At 34.8% G+C, this 23,764-nt stretch overlaps 1 protein-coding gene across 1 annotated transcript; it reads right to left on the bottom strand.

Annotated features, from left to right (window-relative positions):
* Positions 1–11: 11 nt before the first annotated feature.
* On the bottom strand, positions 12–23,089 carry LOC129278707 (LIM and senescent cell antigen-like-containing domain protein 1). The gene is made up of 11 exons (XM_064110864.1): positions 22,887–23,089; positions 17,550–17,660; positions 11,745–11,790; positions 10,988–11,054; positions 8,483–8,603; positions 7,536–7,688; positions 6,530–6,680; positions 6,175–6,267; positions 5,539–5,587; positions 4,728–4,803; positions 12–3,806 (listed from the first exon to the last, which is right to left on the bottom strand). The coding sequence occupies exons 1-11, from the start codon at positions 22,895–22,897 to the stop codon at positions 3,677–3,679; spliced, it is 1,008 nt and encodes a 335-aa protein (XP_063966934.1). The 5' UTR covers positions 22,898–23,089; the 3' UTR covers positions 12–3,676.
* Between the last annotated feature and the right edge of the window lie 675 nt (positions 23,090–23,764).

Genomic DNA, 23,764 nt, shown 5'->3' on the forward strand with positions numbered 1-23,764 from the left:
GTACAGTAGACTGGGTTAATAATAAACATTTTTATTACAAACAAAGGGGGATGAGGAGCAAAAAGAAATACACATGCAATCGACTATATAAATCAACTTAAAATTATAAAATGTAAAAAGCTGTTTTACAACTCTACTTCAAAGCAAGACACATCTCTATAGTTAAAGGCTAATGAAAATAAATATTACTGGCATTTTGTCATGATTATATGCATTAGAAAATGTGCCTATACACATGAATGACCAAAAATACAAAAAAAGAGAATATATCATTCTAAAAAATTCCTTATACTCACTATGTAAATTCATGCATTATACACATGCATATTTGTAATAGCATTATTCAATCTATTTACATGTACAAATCTATAAAGAAAGAAAATAATAATTCTCAAATAGAATTTCATGTCAATACTTCAACCTCGGGTAAAATTCATAAATATGCTTTTGGTTAGAAGGATTATGTAAATCGTTTTCAAGACCTTATGGCACCAAAGCAAGCTTGGATGATTTTTTTTTTCATCTCTTTTCTTTTTCAAACAAGATATGCATTTTATCATAATTTCAATTTATCAGAAGGTCAATGTTCATTAAATACTGGCAATATAATGGCACTTTAGCCATTCAATACCAACTACTTATTTTAAATAAATGACATAATGAATCCACAAAAGACAAAATGGGAAGAATTAGATGAATTTTTAAAAACATGAATGCAAGGCTGCAGGTTCTGTGTGTGTGCTTGATGTGAGCGGTTGGGGATTCTGATTGTGACACGACATATGCTCCTGCGACATTTACTCCTGACTCAATAGGGCCTACCTCAGAGGGCGTACGGTAAGGATTGCAGTAGAGATTTGAGTTCAGAATAGTGTAAAGATAAGGATTAGGGTTTATTCAGTTTTGGAGGTTTGTTTTCAGGTTTGCTTAACGTGCAGATTTTCCATCGGAGCAATTGTCGCCGGAGCAAATGTCATGAAACCGTCCTGATTGAGGGCAGCATTACTCCCGTCCCTTTATTTTCTCTAACAACACTCCCTCCGAAAATATGAAAACAAAATACAATATTCAGTCTTATCGAGAGAGACAAAATAAATACAGAGGGGAAATCTTTAATAGTCATAGCAATGCCTTTCAGCAGGAATCCTGCAAGCGCCTTTTCATCGATAATCTTCACATTTCATCATAGACAAAACAACACGGATGCAGGAAAGCTGCAGTAAAAGACGCTTAATGACTGTATGACAGGATTTCTGGTAAAAAGACATGGCATAGTCTTTTCTTTATCAATTATGTGCATATCGCATTAGGTCTGGAGATTAATAGTACTCAACTGATCTACTGCCCTCTTTGTCATCAAAGAGAACAGTCATGAAAATTGAAATGGTTACAAACTCCCAGTTAGAATGCTTGCCAGACATAAATAATCACAGAATCATGAAGTAATAGCAATAAAAAAATTCATATATTGGTTTCAACTCATATTTTCTGAATTTCTAAGACAACATCTATTGAAATCCATTTTTCATAATACTCTTTTCTCCTCTTTTCTCATTACAACAAATGCATAATGATTTTAAAATGATTTACCGGTTCATTTTGGTTTTTACTTCTATGCAATAATCTGTTCAATTACATAAGTATTTCGGTAGATATTTTATTGTACACTATTTGTGCATCTCCCACATACGAAAGAACGCAATTACATTTACCACACCACATGGAGTTGTTTCATTTCAATTCTGTAAGATACAGAATTTTACTATTAACTATTAGTAATTGTAGGAATGATTTGTGCAATTGATTGCATTGGTTAATATGTATGATCATTTGTAAAAATCGTGTGTATGATCATTGCTGAAGTTTGTAATACCAGCCCTGATCTTGAACATACAATAAGATCTTTTTCACCCTGAGAAGTATAAAAATGGGCAGTACATTGGCAATTGCTATTAAAGGAATAAGAAGAGTAAAATGGCCATGGAATACGGAGACTGACCAATCATGCAATTAAATATGTGCATAATTACGATTCCGAAACTTTTTGTACACCGTATTTCCTGCATTACTACCAGTTGCTATTGTATAAATCTCATTAATAGGTGCAGTTAAGAAATACACTTTTTTTCTCCTTTTTTTGATGTCAGCCTTATCAAAAGTACCTCCCGAAGCAGTGTGATGACTTTGGACTAATTAAACAAATGTATCCAGCTGCTTTCCCCTCCCCTTCTTTCTGCCTTTTATCCTTGTATGTTACCTCACTCCTCTCTCCTTTCCCTTTCCATTTCTCTGGCTTATGCCCCCCTCCCTTCTCAACCCCACCCCTCCCCTCCATTCCCTCCCTACCTCTTCTCTCTCTGTCTCTTTCTATCTCATAGTTTCAACTATATCTATAAAGTGATCAAAACCCCAAAAAATCTATATCTCTTTCTATTTTGCTCATCTCCCTTTAGTCTACTTCCATTTATTTCTTCAGCGAAAAATCCCCTACCATATCCATTGTTTTTGTTTGGCTTTTTTTTTTTTTTTAATTATTAATAAATAACAATGAATTATTTTATGAAAGTCTACTCACTGCTACAAGCTAAGCCTTTTCGCTATAAACTTCTTCATAAATCACTCTATATTACTATCACATTATCAATATACATTTTAGGGACCCATTGCACAAAAATTGATTCATTCACAAATCTGCACCCCCCCCCAAAAAAAAAAAATTCAGCCAATCAAAAGCAAAATTTAGGACTACTGTTTGATTATAAGAGTTTGTGCAATGGGCCCCTGACATCGTAAATTAATCATGCTATTGGCATAATCATGTTGTTGTAGTTTAAAAAGCTTAAAAACGAATGCAAAATAATATAAATATTCTAAAAACTCAAAGGTAGCGCAGCATCACTGAAGTTCGTAGACAAGATGACAAAATGATGTTGACAAATGAACTAATTAGGTTAGCATTACGAGAACAATTGAAAGAGCTCATATCATACATCCATTCATAATGGTGCATTACCTCAAAGGGGACGTTCACACTGATGTTTACTTGGTTTTTAATAATAAGATTAGAAAAAAAATTGACAAAAAAGTTGCTGAATGTTTGATGAAAATTTAGCAAAAAATAAGAGTTATGAAATTTGAAAATTTTTAATTCATGAAGTCAAATGCGAGCAACTCCCCCATATATCATGTAACATAAATATTATGGAACATGAGGGGGTATAAATAAAATGATGTCTGTTAATATATCCAACACACAAATATATAATCACTTAAATATTTGAGAAAATAGCTTTGGGGGAATTTCTATCACAAAGAAGAGTAGCTTGTCTGCGATATCACAAAATCAAATCTTTAAATATTCCTAACTCTGTTACTCTTTGATGGATTTTAATCAATCTTTCAACAATATTTTTCTATATATATAACCGCTTTTATCAAAACCAACATAACATCGGTGTGAACTTCCCTTTTATGTGCTTTATAGATAAAATAAGTCAAATGTGCCAATCCTGGCAAGTATTCATAAAGCTATCCACAAGATAAAGCCAACTACAAAAAAAAAAAAGGATTTGGAGATTTACATGAGAAAGATAAGGTGATTATCTAGGAAGGTGATTTTCCAAATGAAATATACAAGATGAGATATATCTAGGTCCACTAAATATGGGGCTCCCTCTCACTTCTCGTTTTTGCCAAACTTTTTGCCGGCCATTTCGGTCTTTTTCAGTCTCCTCTTGAGTTCGTTGGGGAAGCGGTCGTAACATCGCTTGCAGACGGGCTTCAGGTCAAACTCGATGAACTTGCTCCTGTGAAGATCAAGGGAAAACAGAATATGATGGAACTTTGTTGTAATCCTCAAGGAAACAATAATTTTTTCTTAAAAGCAGAAATAATGAAAAAAGTGGAAACTGCAAAAGTTCCTGTAACTTCGTACAGACAATGTACACAAAAATATGAAGATAAGCTGAGAAAAAAATAGCTGAAATAAGCTAAAAAGCCAGCTCTCACACCTATAATTTCTATTTCATAAAAAGTACTTGTCAGTCATAATTATGATATCCTGAGAAAATGTAATGACATGAAATCAGAACTGACATTTAATGTAAATGAATGTATATGTATCAAATGACAGACTGTCTTTCCAAAAGAAATGTCAACAAAGGCCAATTCCATCCTAGAAAACTCTGCCATTTTCACAACATTTTTCAACCTGCTTTTGAAACTAACGAGGAACTTAATTTTTTTCTTAATGATAATAAAGTACTACTGGGTAGTCTAGTGAAAAAAAATGACAACCAACAAAAATATGTTGTCCATGGGCGAGTGCTGAAAACTTTGCGTGCCATAACAGGACATTTCTGCGTCCCTAGAGGTGATTGCTATTCCTCGTTTCGTTGAAATGAACAAGGAAAATATTGATTCATGCTGAAAATGCTTGGATAAAACATCTGAGGGTGTGTGACTAAAATTGGCAATTAAATTCCCAATAGCATGATGTATATCACTGCCTTGGTCAGAGTATGCCCAGGGGGCTGTTTCATAAAGCTGTTCCTAATTTAAGAGTGACTTTGCATATCTCTATCTTGAATAGTACAGTTTAGAATCATCATATCAATCATAACAACACACAGGCGTGACTGCCTTATATTTTTATCTTCTTTTCACAATATAACAACTGTATGGCAAGAACATGATTCGTAATAAGATCACTTTTAAGTAAAACTTACTTGGTGGTAAGAAGAGTATCGCAGCCCATGCAGAAAAAATGCTCATCGCACCAAGTCTTGCTCATCGTACACATCACTGTAGCATCAAACAAAAATGAGAAAACTTTAATGCTTATCTTTCGATTTGGTATTAAAATAAAAGAAAAAAAGTAAGATCGCTATTCCCATTCATGACTAGATTGCAGAAATATGCATGTCCTAAAGCAGTTACAATGTGAAGGATCCAAAATACATGTACAAATGTGTTTTATTTGATAATTTTATTGCAATTTTACATGAAAATGTATTTTGATCGGGTGCTTGACAGAGCACCAAATGCAAAACAATTCCAAATTTTAGTCCCAAGGGTTGACAAAAAAAATCCCATGACCACTCCACTTTTGTAAGATTGGAATGTCGAAGGATACACAAGTATAATTCACATTATTGAGCCTTTGAAGCTTTAAACTACCTTCAAAGTTAATCTCATGTATGCAGCAGTGTATACATATATTTGTCTGATTTAGCACCTTATGTGTGATTTTCCTCTATTTTATTCAAGTCAACTGTTACACTGTAGTTGGTGTGTACAGTACTTGACCTTTGACTTGCAATAACTTTCTTGTTTTACATCTGATTTTGATGAGATTTTCAGCGACTATAACTCAAAAAAACTTTTTGTTGGGGCGGGCTTTGCTTATTAAAAATGTCATTAATTTCAAATTTGATGAGATTTTCAGGATTAAACATGTCTGATTTTCCTGTGTTTATAAAAAAAAATTTAGTTAGGGTTAACTTTTATATGGAGATTGAAAAACCAAATTATACTCACTCTCTGATGTGATTGCCTTGTTGCAGTAGAAGCAAATATTTCCAAAGAGCTGTAAAGATAAATTAAAGATAATAAAAACCATTGCTTAATAATGGATCCTCAAAAATTCAGTGCCCCTCAATTCAGATAAATTCAATCAATCAAGCATAATTGTAAGTCTATGGGAAACTTTGTATAAAGTGCTACCATAAATCATAAATATCGAGAGTATCTCTTTACGGTACGCCCAAGAAAACAGAAATACATATGAAATTGATTTTGGCACCGGAATTTATTTTCATTTACAATTGCTAGGAATGCTATACAGAATATCTACAACAAAAATAAGCATTATTTAGTGAATTAAAGCAAAAAGTACAATTTTATGAATAAATTAGCATAATCAATTCATATAATATAAAATATATGAATGAAGTGAAGTTAACCTTTGCAACCATGTAGATTACAGCATTCTCTACCAATGTGCAATTTTTTTCCCGCAATTGCACAATTCACAGCCAAAATCTTAAGTGGGGGCCATAATGCCCCCCCCCCCCCCCCCGGTAGCCACAAGGTTAAAAATTCCACGGGAGTGATAGGGTTAACCAATGGTGCAGCACGAACCTAATTATAAAGAATATGACATGATACTCATACCTGATTGTAATGTGTCTCACAGTAAGCTTTGCCGTTCTTCTCGTAATGCTTGTGTCCAAGGAAGGGCTTCTCACATCGAGCACACACGAAGTGCTGTCAAAACAAAATGGCAGGTTTTCTATTACACAAAATTCATTAGAATTAAAATGGTGTTTGTATTTCCAGAAGTTACAACAGTAACAACTACAAATTTTCAGAAATAGTTGGCAGCTACTGCTAGGCTATGTCAACATATACCCCCCCCCCCCCTCCCGGAGTATTAGGGTTAAGAAAGGTATTTCTCTGGTTAATTTGTAAACTCTGTGAGGATGTGTGTGTGTGTGAGTGTCTCTCTCGGTTGCTATGTCAGTCTTACCTCAACGTGCCAATGTTTGCCGAGGGCAGTGACGATTCTCTCATCGATGGGTCGATGGCAGGCCTGGCAGATCGGGATACCCATCTTGTCGTGGCAAGGCAAGCAGTAGAGTTCTCCCCGAAGCTCCCTCGCCGTGCCATTCAACTCCTCACTAACATTAAGAAACAAAATAGGAAAGAAATATGAGTACCTGTATTTGTAAATTGACCCCCCCCCCCCTTCCTGCCTATGCTGCTCCTCGATAATTCCACGCATATAACAATAATCAGTCAGTCAGTCATCTACATGTATCTTTTGAATATGGTTTGGTCCCCAACTCCGGGGTGGCCAGATTCACTTCGCACTCACAGAGATCACCCTCGCCCCCTTCCTCCATTTCACTCTACCTGGTGCATGCTCCTCCCTCAACCTAACCCTCCTACTCTCCTTCATCACTTGCTTCTTCCATGTCTTCTTTGGTTGCTCCCTTAGTCTCTGACAAGCCATCTCAAGTTCATAAATATAAATGTACATGTACAATTATTTACTATCCAAACTTGCTTTGGTGACCAGGGGCCCATAACAAAGATTAGCAATAATCGTGAAACATTTCTCTACCATTGACTGCATTGACTACACTGTACAATTAATCGTGAAAATAAAGCATATGATCATGCTCAGGTAGCGATCTCGAGTTGGAAGCAATAGTTAACGTAAGAAATCCAAGGCAGATTCCTAAAGGCCCTGCGCCTGGGCATTACTCGTATCCATCCGGCTTTTTGCGACAAGTCTTTGTTTTCAGTCGGTAGGCGTTTGATATAAACATCATAACAGACATAGGGCCTAGTATAAAGGCTACTGAAACCCTTCAGAGCCATCAAAGAGTGGGTAGGGTAGGGTTTAGTGTTAAATCCAGGGTTTTAAGTTAGTAATGTGATTAGTGTTTGGATTTTATAGCAGAGCAATTGCCGCCCTGAGAGCAAATGTCAGGGAACCCATAGAAACTACCTGATGGGCATGGACTAACCTGCAACTAGTACAGTTGAAATGATAGGCATGGTGAGGTTCCTTTTTATACTTGATCAGCATATCTTCCTCGATGACACCATGACATCGGTAGCAGATGTACTTGCCGGTGCTTGCTGCTTTCTCCTTCAGGTGGCACGGGTGGCATAAGGCCCTGCAAGAAAAGAGGAGATAAAGCGAAAGGATCAGGAAGTTTATTTTTCAGCATTGTTGATAATACATTATTTTATGAATCTATTAGTTGCTAAAACTACGTACTTAAAACTAATAAGGGATCCTCAATGTCAATGGGTATTAGCTTGATACATTGATAAGCCCCCTGATGAGCAAAATGTTTACAAGATCATAATATCATAAAATAAATGTAAAATAAGAAAGTTAAGGTATTTTCATAAGTCTTGCTTTTAAAGTATTTTCAGAACACAGTTACATATTATACCACTTCCTATAAATCAGTATATGAATAAGGGGCTGATAACGTTACACACTCACATTTTTTTGTACCAAAGCAGGGAACAATTTTCCTTGGTATCACATGGCAATTTGCTCCACATTTTTGAAAGACTGCTATGCATAAACTCTTTTGAATAGCATATTTTTACATAGAACTATACATTGCTTTAATAGTTGAGAGCTTTTCTCTCATGACCAAAATGCTATTCAAATTTGTAAAGCAAAATTATTCCCTGCAAAGTATATAAAATATAAATTATTCATTTTTTTCCCATGACTTTGATGATTCATTGGATCTCCAATGAATCATGTTAAATCATAAGAACACAAATCTAAACAACTCAATATTTTACATCCCATTTGTAAGAACTTCTAAGTGTTATTCCCTGAAGGATCATTTTAATGTTTATTTGAATTGACTTTTAATATGACGGGGGGAGGGGTAAACTTGAGTTTTACGCTGCAAGTCTGGACTTGTAAAAAATGTATTCTTACCTTCCACGATTCTTCATAAATCCAGTGTCGGCAAGCTCACAGTTACATAGCTGACAGAGGAAGCACTGGGGATGCCAGCTATTGTTCAAAGCCTTGATCACACGGCCTATCACAAACTCGTCTATAAAAGAAAGATGAAAACAAATAACCATCAAAGAATATGATTAGCTATTCAGGCATGAGTAGTATTTCATGAGAACATGAAAACTCTAATGTACATGTAATATCCCACACTATAAAACAAATCATAATAATATTTCAGTGGGCTTAAAAAAAGAGGATGCCAGCTATCATTTAAAGCCTTGATCATGCATCCTATCACAAACTCAGCTACAGATGAATCAGAACAAATTAAAAGAAACAAAGGATTTTAATATGAAATTCATGTACAGTATGTGTGCAGATAAGAATATAAATCATGACAGAAAAATGAAAATAAAAAGAGGGGAAGTTGGAATGCAAGATTATTATGGAAGAATGGAAGAGAATGAATCAAGACAAGAGAATAACAAGGAATATCAAAGAGAGATTAAACAAAGAAGAAAGAGTTAGAAGAGAATGAGATGGAAATGGAAAGAATACAAATGATATAAACCACGGTTATGTAGACGAGTGAACATCAAGAACACAATAAAAAAGGGAACATGTAACTTTTTTTTGGGGGGGGGTGGGATATGTAAAAAATAGAAAAGGAAGCAGGAAGGAAATGAAGAATGATACATGTACAATGTAGGATTAAGGGATGTAGATATGAGACGACAAAAGGAAATATTATAAAAGCATGACTACATGTACATTGTATGTGAATGATATTTCAATCTTCCTGAATGAGAAGAAAAACTGGTATGAAAATTGAAGACATTGAAGACAGGAAATTAGCCTAGCATTCTGGTCTTTCTGGATAAAAAATTTGAATTCATATTCTATACGGCAAGGAAATGATCGGTTTATTTGTATTCTGAGCTTGTAGGTGTATGTGACAATAAGCATGTTTTCTTTGGGCAAACAAGGAAACTTGCCAGACTCCGAGGAGACATTTCATACCGGTGAACGTTCTCAGCACTGACTACATTGTCAGTTCCCATAATTTCGGTGAAATCCTTCGTTTTGATTGGCTAGAAAGTACTGGTCTCTATGGAAACTGTCAGAGAATGACAGCTAATCAGTACAGAAAAGCTTTGTGAAATGCTCCCACATGTCTCTTGTACAATGTACATGGTTAATATGCAGTGTCCCTATTTTGCGAAACAGAAAATTTCCACGAAATTCAGAGAAGCACATATTTTCACTGAAGATCACAGAAATATGATTTCTGGGGCAAAAATACCGGTATACAATTGATTTATACCAAAGTACAGCAAAAGTAATCAAAATAAATTAAATTCTATTCCAACACACAGCATTGATCTTTGATAAAGGCGGGTGTCTGGACAAGTGTCACTGGGTTTTAAAGGAATGTTGTTGTTGATGATTGGTTTTTAGCGGCGCTCTCATTAAAATATGCGCCAATCAAAATTATCTTACCACATCATTATAATAATGTTATTATTTTCAGTAGATAAGGTCTAATATGTTAGGAGATTTTAGATATAAGGCCGTTCATTGGATAGAAGAAATTTTGCAAGAGCACGCAAGCTTAGTTACACTCAATACGCACTGTAAAAGATAACGCCTATTGAAGACCATCCTCTTCACTTACAAAGGGCTATTGATGACATCTAATACCGACCATTTTCTCACTTTCTTTTTCTCGTAAAAGTAGTCTTGAAAGCCTTCTTCAAATACATTAATGGATACCCTAAGACACTATTTTCACTTTCTATCTTTTGTTCTAGTAGGTTTATGTAGAACCTATTAATTGTTGGGCATTTTAGAATACTTCACTAATTGCACAACTTGAAATAAAGCAAAGAACCACTCTGTCAACTGTGATGTCATTATTCATACATTTGCAGTTTCAATTTGTTTAATTTTAAATAGTTAAGAGATGGTCAAGTATGACACTCTATAGCAAATTGGCTTACAAATGATTATGAATGTTATTTATGTAATTATGTATTTATTATAATTAAGACAAATCCATTTCAAATCAAATTTTCAAGTCAGTTGAGAAAGGTGTTTATCAATCAAAATTTCTTAAATAAAAAAACCTACACTGTTTATCCTCTGCCCCTGATGTTAACCCCCCTACACACGCACACACAAGCCTTTGGTAGCTACATGTAAGAGCTCATAAATCCATTTATTTACTTTTTGAACATGAATATTGCAAAATTCCATGTTCATATAAATAATTCGAATTAGTTTCCTCTTTCACCTATGTTTCAAAAAATAATTATCAGTATCACTATCAATGGTGCAAGAAAAGCAAAATTCAAAGATAATATCAAATAAGCAATAATCATTATTATCCCTTCAAAATTAAGTCAGCATGCAAAGAGTTAAAACAAAATTATCATGCATGTTATAAAGTCTATTCCTTTAATGACTGAATATGATACTTACTGCATTTTCCACAACAGGGAGCAAACAGGACGTTGAAATCGTGCTCGCAATATTTCCTGCCGTCAAACTAAAAAGGAAAGGGAAAATAAAGAGAATACATTACCGATACCACAAGTCTTTTGCGAACCAAATCATATCTACACTATGTAAATTATACGAGTAGGACACTGATGTTACAAGTTTGTCATGTTTATACAAAGTATGCTGTTTATATACTGTTTGAAGTAACATTGAATTTCAAACATAAAACAAAAGAAAAGAACATAAATGTTCAAACAGTTTTATACTCAAAGGTGGTAATTTGCCCATTGATTTCATTTTTTATAGAAAATTGAAAAAACACTAAGAAATTTTTGACATTTTAAAACTATCATTTTCATTTTCATTTACACTGTACATGTATCCTGTTCTTGAATGATAGCAATTACAGATGGAATATTAAAAACCATTCTACTGCAAAAATATGGTGCCATTCCTGAAAGCCAATCATTGAACATTTAAAGCTACATGTACATTTATAATATTTTAACATTTTTAAATACAATTACATGAAGAAAATACTAACAAAATCATTGTTTGAGAATACAAATTCATAATTAGCTAAATTTATATGACAACCATTTTTAATCATGTACATGTATAAACAGGTACATTCTTTCAGGGTGTGAAAATTAATAGAACATTGTTGCTGAATTGAAAAGCAAAATCAGATTAATCTTGACCTCTAAAGTTAAATGTACTCTTTCTCTTTACTTACCTCAAAGAAAACCCCATCTGGGAAAGGCCTAAAACACTGGGCACAGCTGCGGACGATAAGGAAAACATAATCATACTTTCATTAAAATTTCATTAACCATGATAACAGATGAGTCCTGGTATGTACATGTATAATTCATACACATTGACAATACTGTTTGAAGATATGCTAAGTTTCCTTTTTCACTCCCAGGCACAAGTGACGACGAGGAAAATTAATAAAGGCGTAATATCTTTCTACTCATATTTTTGCTTCTGAATCGGAAGGTCAGCTGACACATACATGTACATGTCCTGTATGTTTCTGGGAATACATGTACCAGGCCAAAAATGAATTTTTAATTTCCGGGGCAACTTTTTCACAACCTACTGCCTAAATCTGCCACATATACAGGTATATTTTTCTGTACATTTACATGGCTCTTCTAAGCATTTCAAGGGCAAAATTGTCCCAAGCCCCCTCCGCCCCCCCCCCCCCCCCCCGTGTTATTTTGTCCGTGGTATGTAAAATTGTTGGCCTGACAGTTACTGTTTATTGTTACAGTTTTGATGTTGGTGTATTTGGAGAGCAATCCTAAAAATAATTTATTCCTGCATGTACATGAAAATATTGGAAAAAACACATATTGTCCTTTAAAATGGACATGTACCGTACATGCTGGCCCTACAAGTGCATGCATTCAAATGCAGCTATATATCAACCTCTGTGCATGCTTGCAGATTTTTTGGTCTTTTTGGAGGTGTTTTTATCAATCTCAATCTCTTTGGCATACAGGAGCCATCAACATGCCAGCAATGGATGGTGTCAGAGGATTTGCTTGTTTTGATGGAAGGAAAAAAACAAGCCCATCATCGCAACCTGATTCACGATCTACATGTGCAGATTGTAAGTCAGCGTTCACTTAACACTTCTCACTGCAGGAACCCATTTTCGAAGATATGTACATGTATATCATGAAGTTCCTAGATTCTCCTTCGATTTGTAGAAAATAAACTTAATTCAAGACACACATAAAAAAAAAAAAATGATGAAAAGTGTGTCTTTTACAAGGCCACACTGTGTCAGATCCAGGGGGGGTGGGCACAGCCGGCCCGTGCTCCCCCCCCCCCCCCTTTGATAGCCGTAATCAAAATTCCCCATTTAAAGTGAAAAATCTTCTTTTTTTTGCTTGTCAAATTTTCATCGGGAAAATGTGCCCCCACCCCCCCCCCCTTTTGGAAAATCCTGGATCCACCCCTGGTGTAACACCAGGCAATGTTTAAAATTTTAATTGAAAGCAACAAACATCTCAATCATGATAGAAATGAAAATATCAACATTGTGTTGATATATATCTCCATGATTTTACACTGTAGTTAATTCATCACGGGCGTCAATCCATGTTTCGAAGGGGTGGGGGGCAAAAAGGAAAATAAATAAATAAATTTGGGTGCACATTGTAATTATAATTATATAAAATTGTGTGAGCAACGCATGCCAAAAAATTCAATATTTTGCAAACAGTCTACAGCAAGTTTATAGTGCTTTCCAATGCTATTTAAAGCATATTTTATTCATGAATTTTAGGTTGTCAAAAAATTATTGGAGGAATCAATGTACATGTACATGTACTTTACGTTTGCCCCCTTCCCCCCATTTTGTAGGAAGGGTTTATCGCCCCCTGCCCACCTATTTAAAGTATATTTTATTCATTTATTTTTAGGTTGTTAAAAAAAATTATTGGGGAATCAATGTACATGTATGTTTGCCCCCCCCCCCATTTTCATAGGGGGGTGATCGCCCCCTGCCCACCCACCATTTTTATATCCCGCTTTAAGGGGAAATTCACCCTGACGAAAACTTTGTTGTAAAGATAGCAGGAAAAAATATTAATATTGGTGAAGGTTTGAGGAAAATCATTAAAGATTAAGAAAGTTGTATATAATTCAAGTTTTTTATTTGTAACGTCACCAAAACAAACAGCTTCCCTGGTTATACATGTATGCATAAATTTCATTTTTTGATGGTTCTTGATGAATTCTATTTCATTTTCTTTTTAGGAGTGGGGTACATGTAAAAGGATTTGTGTAATTGATATACAATTGTATACTGAAGATACAATAAAAATAATTTTTTATTTTCTGAGAAAATGACATTTCACTGATTTTTTTTACCATACGATACATGTATGCAGGAAAGCTGCTTGTAAATGTATATACCAATGTCACAAATAAAATGATTAAAATTCTGATAAATGTTTTTTATTCTTTGATGGATCTTCCTCAAACCTTTGCCAATATTTTCTTTTATTTTTCTGCTATTTTTACAATAAACTTTTGTCAGGGTGAACTTCCCCTTTAATACTAGTCCTACACACGAGCAGTGAGAAATGTGCACATTGTACAGTGAACTCCACCATATAAAATTGGTTCATTTACTTCCTACCAAGCCTTGCTGATTAATAAGGAGGAGATTGTATCAATCTACAGCACCCCTCACACATGCTCTGGGTAATTGCCCTCTAGCCTATATTCAAACTACAATTCATTTTCATCAAATCTTTGAACATCCCACATGTTTAATCCAGGGCTCCGTAACACAAGATTAGCGATCAATCATTACTGACCAATCAAGATCAACATTACACGCGCATCCGGCGCAAAATACTGACGAGGAACCAATCAGAAGTGTTCTCTCATATATTTGCTATTCATCGCTAATCTTTGTGTTTAATACGGAGCCCAGATTCTTTCAACTAACCCGTAAAACCCATAGATATTGGGTTGGGTTTAGTACAATACTGAGTTTTACATTATAGTTCTTTTTTTTCTTTTGAAAAGGAAGTTCTATCTTCATACTGTAGGTTCATGAAAACTTCTTAGAATTTAGGGCAATTATATGATAAATAGACTGTCTGCAATCTGCATTTGAATTTTCAGGTCAATACAATTTCTTTCTTTGGTGTGCATTGCTATTAAAATTGCTACAGAGAATAGTTTTCCTAGTATTGCACTGCAATTTGCTACATATTTTTTTGACTGCTACACAAAAATTATTCTGCGTAGCAGATATTTACTTGTAGATACCGTACACTCTAGACCATGAGAGCTTTTCACATAAATGACCAAAATTGATATCAAATTTGGTAAGAGAAAATTTGAAATTATTTTAGGAGTACATGTATCATTCCATGTCTTTAACCAAGACTATGCTGAAATATCTGGCTTAACGCGCAGAGTAAATGAAGAGCCAACCAGTCATCCATTCCATACATACTTTGTCACTGTGTACATTGCACATATACAGGAGGGTGTGCCTGAAGTCAATGAGATTGATGCATATACCAGACCCTGTTCACAAAGTCATGTACAAACACTAGCCAAAATGTACAGTATCCATGTAATGACAGTCTACATGTAGGAGTGCGATCGTACAGACTTTATTTTATGTACATACGTACAGTGTACATGTATGTAGATGTAAAATATGCAAACCTTTAATAATTTTCAAACACTATAAAAATGTTAAAAACTTTGTCTACAGGTATCAACTATCATGGACACAAATTACATGTACTGTACATGTACTGTAGTGTACGCCCTATACTTTTCCTTTTCTTTTCAGTACCGGTAGCCTACATGTACTGTACATACATGTACAGTGGAAGCGATCAGAACAGGGGTGTGAGTGGTCACAAATAAAAAGATCTGAAAAAAGCTGAAGAGTGTTGAAAAAGTCTGAAATAGAAAGAGCTCCCATACTTTTTGTACAGAGGAAGGCCAAAAATAAGCTGAAATTAAGCTGGAAAAAAAAATCTAAAATCAGATAAAAATCTAAACTCTCACACCCCTGTCAGAAGCACAATTGTATCAAAACGTAAACTCTTTTTAATAAAGGGGAAGTTCACCCTGATGAAAAGTTTGTTGTAAAAAATAGCAGAAAAAATAATTGAAAATGTAAAGGTTTGAGGAAAATCCATCAAAGATTTTAAAAGTTATTAGAATTTGAAGTTTTGGATTTGTGACATACATGTAGGCCCTACATGTACGAGCAGCTGCCCAATACGCTATGTACTGTAATACAAAATGCATGAATTTCAATTTTTGTGGTTTGTGATGACTTTTTTTCTTCTCTTTTTAGGAGTGGGTGTGAAATGATGTTTCTAGTGATATATGTACATGTACAGAATATACAATAAAAACCATTTTCAATTTTCTGAGAAAATGGCCATTTATTGATTTTTACCATACATTACAAAAGTTGCTTGCAAATGACGTCATGAATCTAATTTAACTAAATTCTCATTTATAACTTTTTTTATTCTTTTGTAGATTTTCGTCAAACCTTCGCCAATATTTGAAAAATATATTTATGCCATTTTTTTAATACAAGAAACTTTTTGTCAGGGTAAACTCCCCCTTCAAGCAGCAAAGAAAGTATTATGTAAGCCTAGTCATAATCATCAGTTAGAAGACCCAAACATCTTAATTCTACATTGTTTGACATCAACAGCCCCATGGGAAAATCTTGATGCTATTATGTAGAACACTACATCATGTACTACAGTATACAAGGTTACAGAACAGTTTGAACAGTTGTGGTGTGATTGCGTGAAGGATCGTAAACTAAAAATGTGTATTATTTGATAAATTTACTTTTCTTAAATTTTTTTTATTATATCAGATTTAAATTCTATCGCATGCCCGATCAAATAGAATATCTGAGAATTTTTGTCTTGTTTATTAAACATCTTCTCAACTTATGGGCTGAAAAGTCCAGGATAGTCTTTACACAAGCCTTTTAACGTCCAAGTTTGTGCTCAAACACCTCTTTTATAAAAAAAATAAACAAATTTCTGAGTGGGGGCGATAGATTTAAATTTAAATCCAATTGATCAGAAATAATGCCATAAATTCTTATGAGTAAAAAATGCATTCAATGACTACTACATGTATGTTTATGTAATACAAATGTTGATGATACTCAAGCATACTGTACATGTAAATGTACATGTATTTCACATTACTGACCCTATACTAAAGCTGTAGACAGAAAAATTGATTTTTATATTTAAACAAAATTTGTGTTGCTATCCTGGAGGGTTGACAGTCAAAGGGCTTAAAAGAAGTCAGAACACATTCAAGCCCCAAATCAGGCAAATGCTCTGTGTTTACATTTATGGTAAATGTTGATAAAAATAAAAAACGGGATTAAATGTGAAACTGCTTGCCATACCAATGTCAGTGTACATACTGGTCATTAAAGGGGAAGTTCACCCTGACGAAAACTTTGTTGTAAAATAGCAGGAAAAACAATATATTGGTGAAGGTTTGAGGAAAATACATGTAAATTAAAGAAAGTTATCATAATTTCAAGTTTTTGATTTGTAACATCATAAATGAGTAGTTGCCCCATATATTATGTAATATAAAATGCATAAATTCTATTTTTTAAATGGTTCATGATGACTTATTTTTTTATTTTCTTTTCAGCAGCAGGTGTGAAATGATTTGTGAATTGATAATGAAGGTACACTAAAACCATTTTCAATTTTCTGAGAAAATGACATTTCATAAATTTGTTACCATATGGTATGTAGAAAGCTGCTCACATCTATATGACGTCACAAATCAAATAATTAAAATTCTATAAAATATACATGCAACTTTTTTGTTCTTTTGGATTTTCCTTGAACCTTCGCCAATGGTTACTTTTCCTGCTATTTTTACAAAAAACTTTCTGTTAGAGTGATCTTCCCCTTTAAACGTGCAGGACTTTCACCCCCCCCCCCCCCCTCCTCACTAATAACAACTGGAGTATACTCACACAAAGCACTTTTCACACCACAATTCACCACTTGAGTTGACGATCCGCTGATCTTCTCTAAATACAGTGTTGCATCGCACACACGCGGATTTCAAAAGCGACATTTCCTTCCTGGAGAAAAGAGAAAGAAATAAAAATCAAATGCCAACAAAATACAGAGGGAGTGCGGCCAGAGAGGGATTTAGCCCCTGAGATGTACAAAATATGACAATTTGATCTGAGCTCATTTCATTAAAAAAAAATACTTTGTCAATTACATAATTATATAGGCCTAGTACATTACATCATATTCATAAGGCTCAGCACCCCAATAAATCAACCTCCATGGTATTTTAATGCTTCATACTGATTAGCAGAGTTTTGACCTTTTAATAGAGGAATACTAGGATAAAGCAACTGAGTTACACTTTTTACGTAGTTTTTGCTCTTTAAGGCTTAGGCCTTTAATAGCAAGTTGGATCAATTACAATGTATTTGTTTAGAAATACTGAAATACACTGTACCATGTTTTTTAAAGTCTCCTTTAATGATATCAGAATTTTTCATTGTAAATTAATGAATGAGTTAATAATAGCAACATTTGAACTACACTGTACATGTAACCTGGATAATAAACATAATTATATCCTACAAAAATTGAATCGTGTATGTATGCTGATTGGTTTGAATAGCATCATGTGACCAAACATATTCCCACTATTTTGAAATGTTGAAAATGAAATACCCACTGAAGAGAAATTACTACCAGTATTCCGTGACATCAATGATGGAATAGTGCACTATTCCATCATTGACATCACAGATCATTAATTGACACAGATTGCTCAGTCTCTCGGGCACAGGCTCAAATGCGTGTTCCACTGAGCACGTAGCTTCAGGACAAGTAGGTCAGTCAGCGCAGCGCGTTATCTATATTTTGGTTCAGACTAAAAAAAGGATGAACGTGTACAAGAACAAGATTATCAAGATCTGTTGTTCTAAATTATTGAATGTAGGATATAAAACAAATATACTGGTCTGGCCTTTATATCGAAAGTATAGAGGGAATTTTTCATCCTCGGTTGTACTGGCAAAATTACTATTTTTCCCTCAGGGCTTTGCCCCTCGTGAAAAATAGTAATGCCAGTCCAACCTCAGATAAATAATTCCTGCTTTACTTACTCAAAGCCTGGTGTGTTTGTACATGTAGGCTTGATACGAAAAAAAAAATGATATTTCATAATACATGTACATGAAGAATGATGATTAAGATGATGATGATGGTGGTGGTGGTGGTGGTGGTGATGCTAAGTAATGATGGTGGTGGTGATGCTACTGATGATGATGATGATGCTACTGATGATGGATGATGATTAAGATGATCATGATGGTGGTGGTGGTGGTGGTGATGCTACTGATGATGATGTTGATGATGCTGATGATGATGATGCTACTGATAATGATGATGATGATGATGATGATGAATAGATTATTTTCTATTTTTCACAGAAGGAAAACATGTACATGTATATGAACAACTCAGTGATATGCAAATGAGAGAGAGTCGATTACATGTATGTCCCTAACTCACTATTTATTTTGTTTGTTACCGTACTGTTTAAATTATAAAATATTTCATTTTTACAGATATGACAATAAGGACCAACTTAACTTAATCATAAACTATAAATAAGATACATGTAATGGTACTACCCCATGTACAGGGAGGAGCGAATAAAATTTTGTTTCACTTGACAATATGGGGGAAATTATAATTGTTCATATTTCATAATGGAATACAAAAGAAATCCTGCATTAAACTTTTTTGTAAAATTAAGTGAAACTTTAAAATGCCATAACTTTCTTTTTTTATCCGATTTCGATGAAATTCAGTTTTATGCTAGTTAGATTAGGCCCTAACGTTAGACCTATTCTCCTTATATTCAAATCAACTTTCTGTTGAGTGGACTTGTCCTTGAAGGTCAAGTCTACCCCAGAAAATTGTTGAGCACTTTGGATAAATGGAGAAAAATCAAACTAGCATAACGCTGAAAATTTCATCAAAATTGGATGTTAAATAAGTTTATATGACATTTTAAAGTTTTGCTTTTTTTTTTTTACAAAACAGTAATATGCACAACTCAGTGGCATTCAAATGAGACAGTCGATGATGTCCCTCACTCACTATTTCTTTGGTTTTTTATTGTTTGAATTATACAATATTTCATTTTTACCAGATATGACAATAAGGACCAACTTGACTGAACCATGTGATATAGTATTAAATAATGCTAATTCCACATGTTCAGAGAGGAATTAATCGTTGTTTCACTTGACAATGAGGAGAAAATTAGAATATTTCATATTTCATATAATAAAATACAAAATAAATAGTGAGTGGATGACGTCATCAGTCTCCTCATTTGCATACCGACCAGGATGCATGTGCATACATGTATACTGTTTCGTGAAAATTGAGCAAAACTGTAAAATGTCATAACTTTCTTATTTTACATCTGATTTTGATGAAATTTTCAGTGTTATGCTTGTTGGATTTTTTTTTCTTTTTATTCAAATCAACTTTTTGTTGGGGTGTACTTGTCCTTTAATAATGTGAAGTAACATGTATATTTACTACATGTATAATATAATAATGTAGATATCTTCGTGTACGACACTTAACACTTAGACTTAGATCTACATGTGTCTTAGTCTAGTTAACGTAGACAGTAACTTTATTAATAGTCTAGATGATTATTAATTATGGACAGCAACACAACCAAAAAGACAACACAAATTGTGACTGCCGCCTGCCCTATTTTTTAGTTCAGTTCTTATTAACCCCCCTACATCACATGTAATGTACCTATTACTAGTAAAGTAGTACCAGTACAGTCAGACCGCAGGTCCCTATGCTAATGAGCAAAAAGGCCAGATTCATCCAAATCATCTCGTGGCTGAATCCTCCTCCTTGCAAAATCTCGTGATTCGTGAGATTTTCTTTCTCTTAGAATTTACCTGTTTTAACCTCAAGTTAAATGAAATATTATTGCACCATCAGATAGAGTAAATGTTACTCTTTCATATTGGTCATTTATTTTGTATACAATATTTTGTTAAATAAGTAAATTTCTGGCCTGAAAATGTGCCTCAAAACTGAATTTTCTTCCTCTGTTTTCTTTTGCAAATTGTGCAAAACTTTTTATTTTGAGCCTCAATGATATCTATATCACCATAAAGCTGAACTTCTGTACTTTCTCACAATGCCACTCTTGATATGCGGCACCTTTTAATCGGATCAAGATCACACTTTTCCCACCAAGGTACAAGACGAGATTTCTGAAATTTTGTACATGCATGAAATCCAGAGTTCTGATTGGCTGGATAAGGTTCACAGAACAACAGGCGCGGGGTATTTGAGGAGATTACCACATGGGAAGTGTGACCTTCCCATGAACCCAGGCACTGGAACCGTTGGAATTTGCCAGTGTGTGGTCTCTTTGACCAATCAGAGTGCAGTATTCTTGTTTTCATGCTGCTTTATGTACTTGGCAAATGAAAAGTGTGATCTTGACCCGATTAAACCAATTCTTATTTTGAAACCTATGTCATTTTAAAGCATACATATTCAGCTTTATCATGATCTAAAAATCATTTGGGCTCAAACAAAAATAAGCAGCTTTTTTCATGTGAAAATAATTATTTTGTAGCATATTTTAGATCAAAATTTTAACCTACAGTATATTACAAAATCTTTGAATGAATTCAAACACATGACCTAAAACTAAAAGAATGATTCTTCTTCTTTACAATGATACCAAATTCATGAAATTCGATGCACAAGTAGAGCAGCAAAGACCGAATGAAAAGAGGTGTTTTGGTCCGCATCAAGCTCATTAAATATGCAAAACATCTCAAGTCATGAATATCAATTATCACTTGGATGAAAGAAGCCACTTTCTTGGGACCTGCCGTCTGACTGAGTAGTATAGTCACGTATTGTATTACCGGACACTATTATGTTTCCGGACGCGCGTATCACTGCGTTCTAAAACAAATTCGTACCGTAAGACTTCCGCAATTCAATTTCACAGAGCAATACATAGAACAAGATTGCAAAAACAAAGCAAAAAATCAAACTTTTACCTAATTATCTCTAAAAATTACAGAAAATGCTTAAAATATCATATAACATAGTTTTGTATTAACAATTGATATATTTTCTAACGGAAATATGGGCCTGATTTGCCGAATTTCAATCTCGTCCACTCCTTCGATCGAATGACGAGGTGTGGGGCATTGTGGGTGATCGTTGACGGCTAGTTCTCAAGGTACCCGTGCGCGAGGTTTACCGTGAGTAGAGCCGTCGATCGGCAGCGCATCGATAGAACTTGATGAGCGTCACGATACGAACGCGTGCATATTATTATTGGAAAGTGCCATGGAACATGCAGCTAACAAGACAAAAAGTTATCAAACACGAATTTATTACCAACATCTGCTCAGATTCGATATAAAAAAAGCAAATAATACTTAGAATTTACTCATGATATGATAAAAGAAGAAAAAAATCACAAAAATTTGTTCTTACATCATTATAATCAAGGATATCTTTACCCGTCCGGCGCGCGTCCGGAATCATGATGTAATTTGTCGCGCACAAAAATAATGGTTTTTCGTGGAGGGGTATGCGGCAAGTGCGATACGAAGAAATAGGTTGGTAAATATAAAATAATGTTATCATATTCATAATTTTCATAATATTTGGAAAAGCAAGCGTGAATTTTTCTTGATTGCATTTCCTCTAGTTGTCATTTTTAAAGCACTGAAAATATTAAAGGTGTCATGTCAGGCAATAATAATACTATTACTAGGCCCTATATACACTGCCATCACTAGTACTTTTAATTTTATACAAATAGTGAGTCCTAGTCCTACTACTACTAGTACTAGTACTAGTCCTAAAGGCTAAGAGTTACATGCCCTACATCATATGGGAATTTCTATTTGATCATTTACAATAATTGTAAAGAAAACGTCTAAAATACATGCTACCCAGCACTGTAATCAGATACCACTGCAGTAGACGTTTCTCAGCTAGCGGGTTTGACCTCTAACTCGCCGACGTGCTTAGGGGCAACTCCGGTATGCGAAGCATTCAGAATCCGCTGCATTCGCTAACTGCTTCTCCGTTGACTCATGCTGAGCGCGATAGAATTTCCATAAATAAATACAATTTCTGACTATAGGAACTGCTAATACATAGGAAATATACTGGAAATTGGTGGTTTAAAAGTATTCTAGCTCACAACATCAAAGGCTTTCAATAACAAGTATTAAGTTGATAGAAACACTCACGTTTTTGTCATCGGTGATCGATAAAATTTGCCAAAAAGCCACTCCTAAAAATATAATCCGCAGCTAGCGGAAGTCGACAACATCAACAGTGAAGTGTGCAAGAGGTTCGCTGATTCCTCTCTCAAGGGCTATGTCCTATGCATATTGCGATACTTGAGGATCAGCGAGAAACAGTAGTCACAGAATTAGGGCCCCGTCCCCACGGCCACACGATCGGCATGGGAGAGGGGCTATTGATTGATTAATTGATGGATGGATGGATGGGGGATGGATGGATGGATGGATGGATGGATGGATGGGTGGATGGATGGATTGACTGACGGATGGATGGGGGATGGATGGATGGGTGGATGGATGGATGCACTAGCGTACCTACGGGGGGGGGGGGGGGGCAGAGGGGGCAGACTGCCCCCCTGACGAGTCACAACCCATGCAAGGGACATATGCCTGCCCCCCCCCCTGACGAGTCTTGAAGACCTTTTTTTTTGCTTGTCAAATTTTTATCTGGTACAAAATCATTTATTTGTGGTTGAAGACCTTTTTTTTTTTTTTTTTTTTTTTTTTGCTTGTCAAATTTTTTTGGCGGACGAATTTGCCCCCCCCCCCCCCCTGTGGAAAATCCTAGGTACGCCAGCGCCACTGGATGGATGGATGGATGAATTTTACTTGGTAAGTCACCGGCCACAACATAATAACATTAAAGGCTTTCAAAGGAAGACCCACGAAAGCTCGAAAGCTTATTTCCAGTGGGGTCCTCGATCGATATGTAGGCCAAAATAGAATTGAAATAATAAAAGGTAAATTTATACTATTTACACACAAAAAGGAAATCACAATTCACTTTAAGCAATGAATAAGATATAGAGATGATATATACA

The sequence above is a fragment of the Lytechinus pictus genome, chromosome 16 (genome assembly GCF_037042905.1).
Source record: "Lytechinus pictus isolate F3 Inbred chromosome 16, Lp3.0, whole genome shotgun sequence".
Taxonomy (NCBI): domain Eukaryota; kingdom Metazoa; phylum Echinodermata; class Echinoidea; order Temnopleuroida; family Toxopneustidae; genus Lytechinus; species Lytechinus pictus.

Coding starts and splice junctions, on each gene's coding strand:
- LOC129278707 (XM_064110864.1), bottom strand. Junction 7,689..8,482: donor TTTATGAAGAATCGTGGAAG/GTAAGAATACAT, acceptor CTTTTCTTGCAG/GGCCTTATGCCACCCGTGCC. Junction 4,804..5,538: donor CAAGGCAATCACATCAGAGA/GTGAGTATAATT, acceptor TTGATGCTACAG/TGATGTGTACGATGAGCAAG.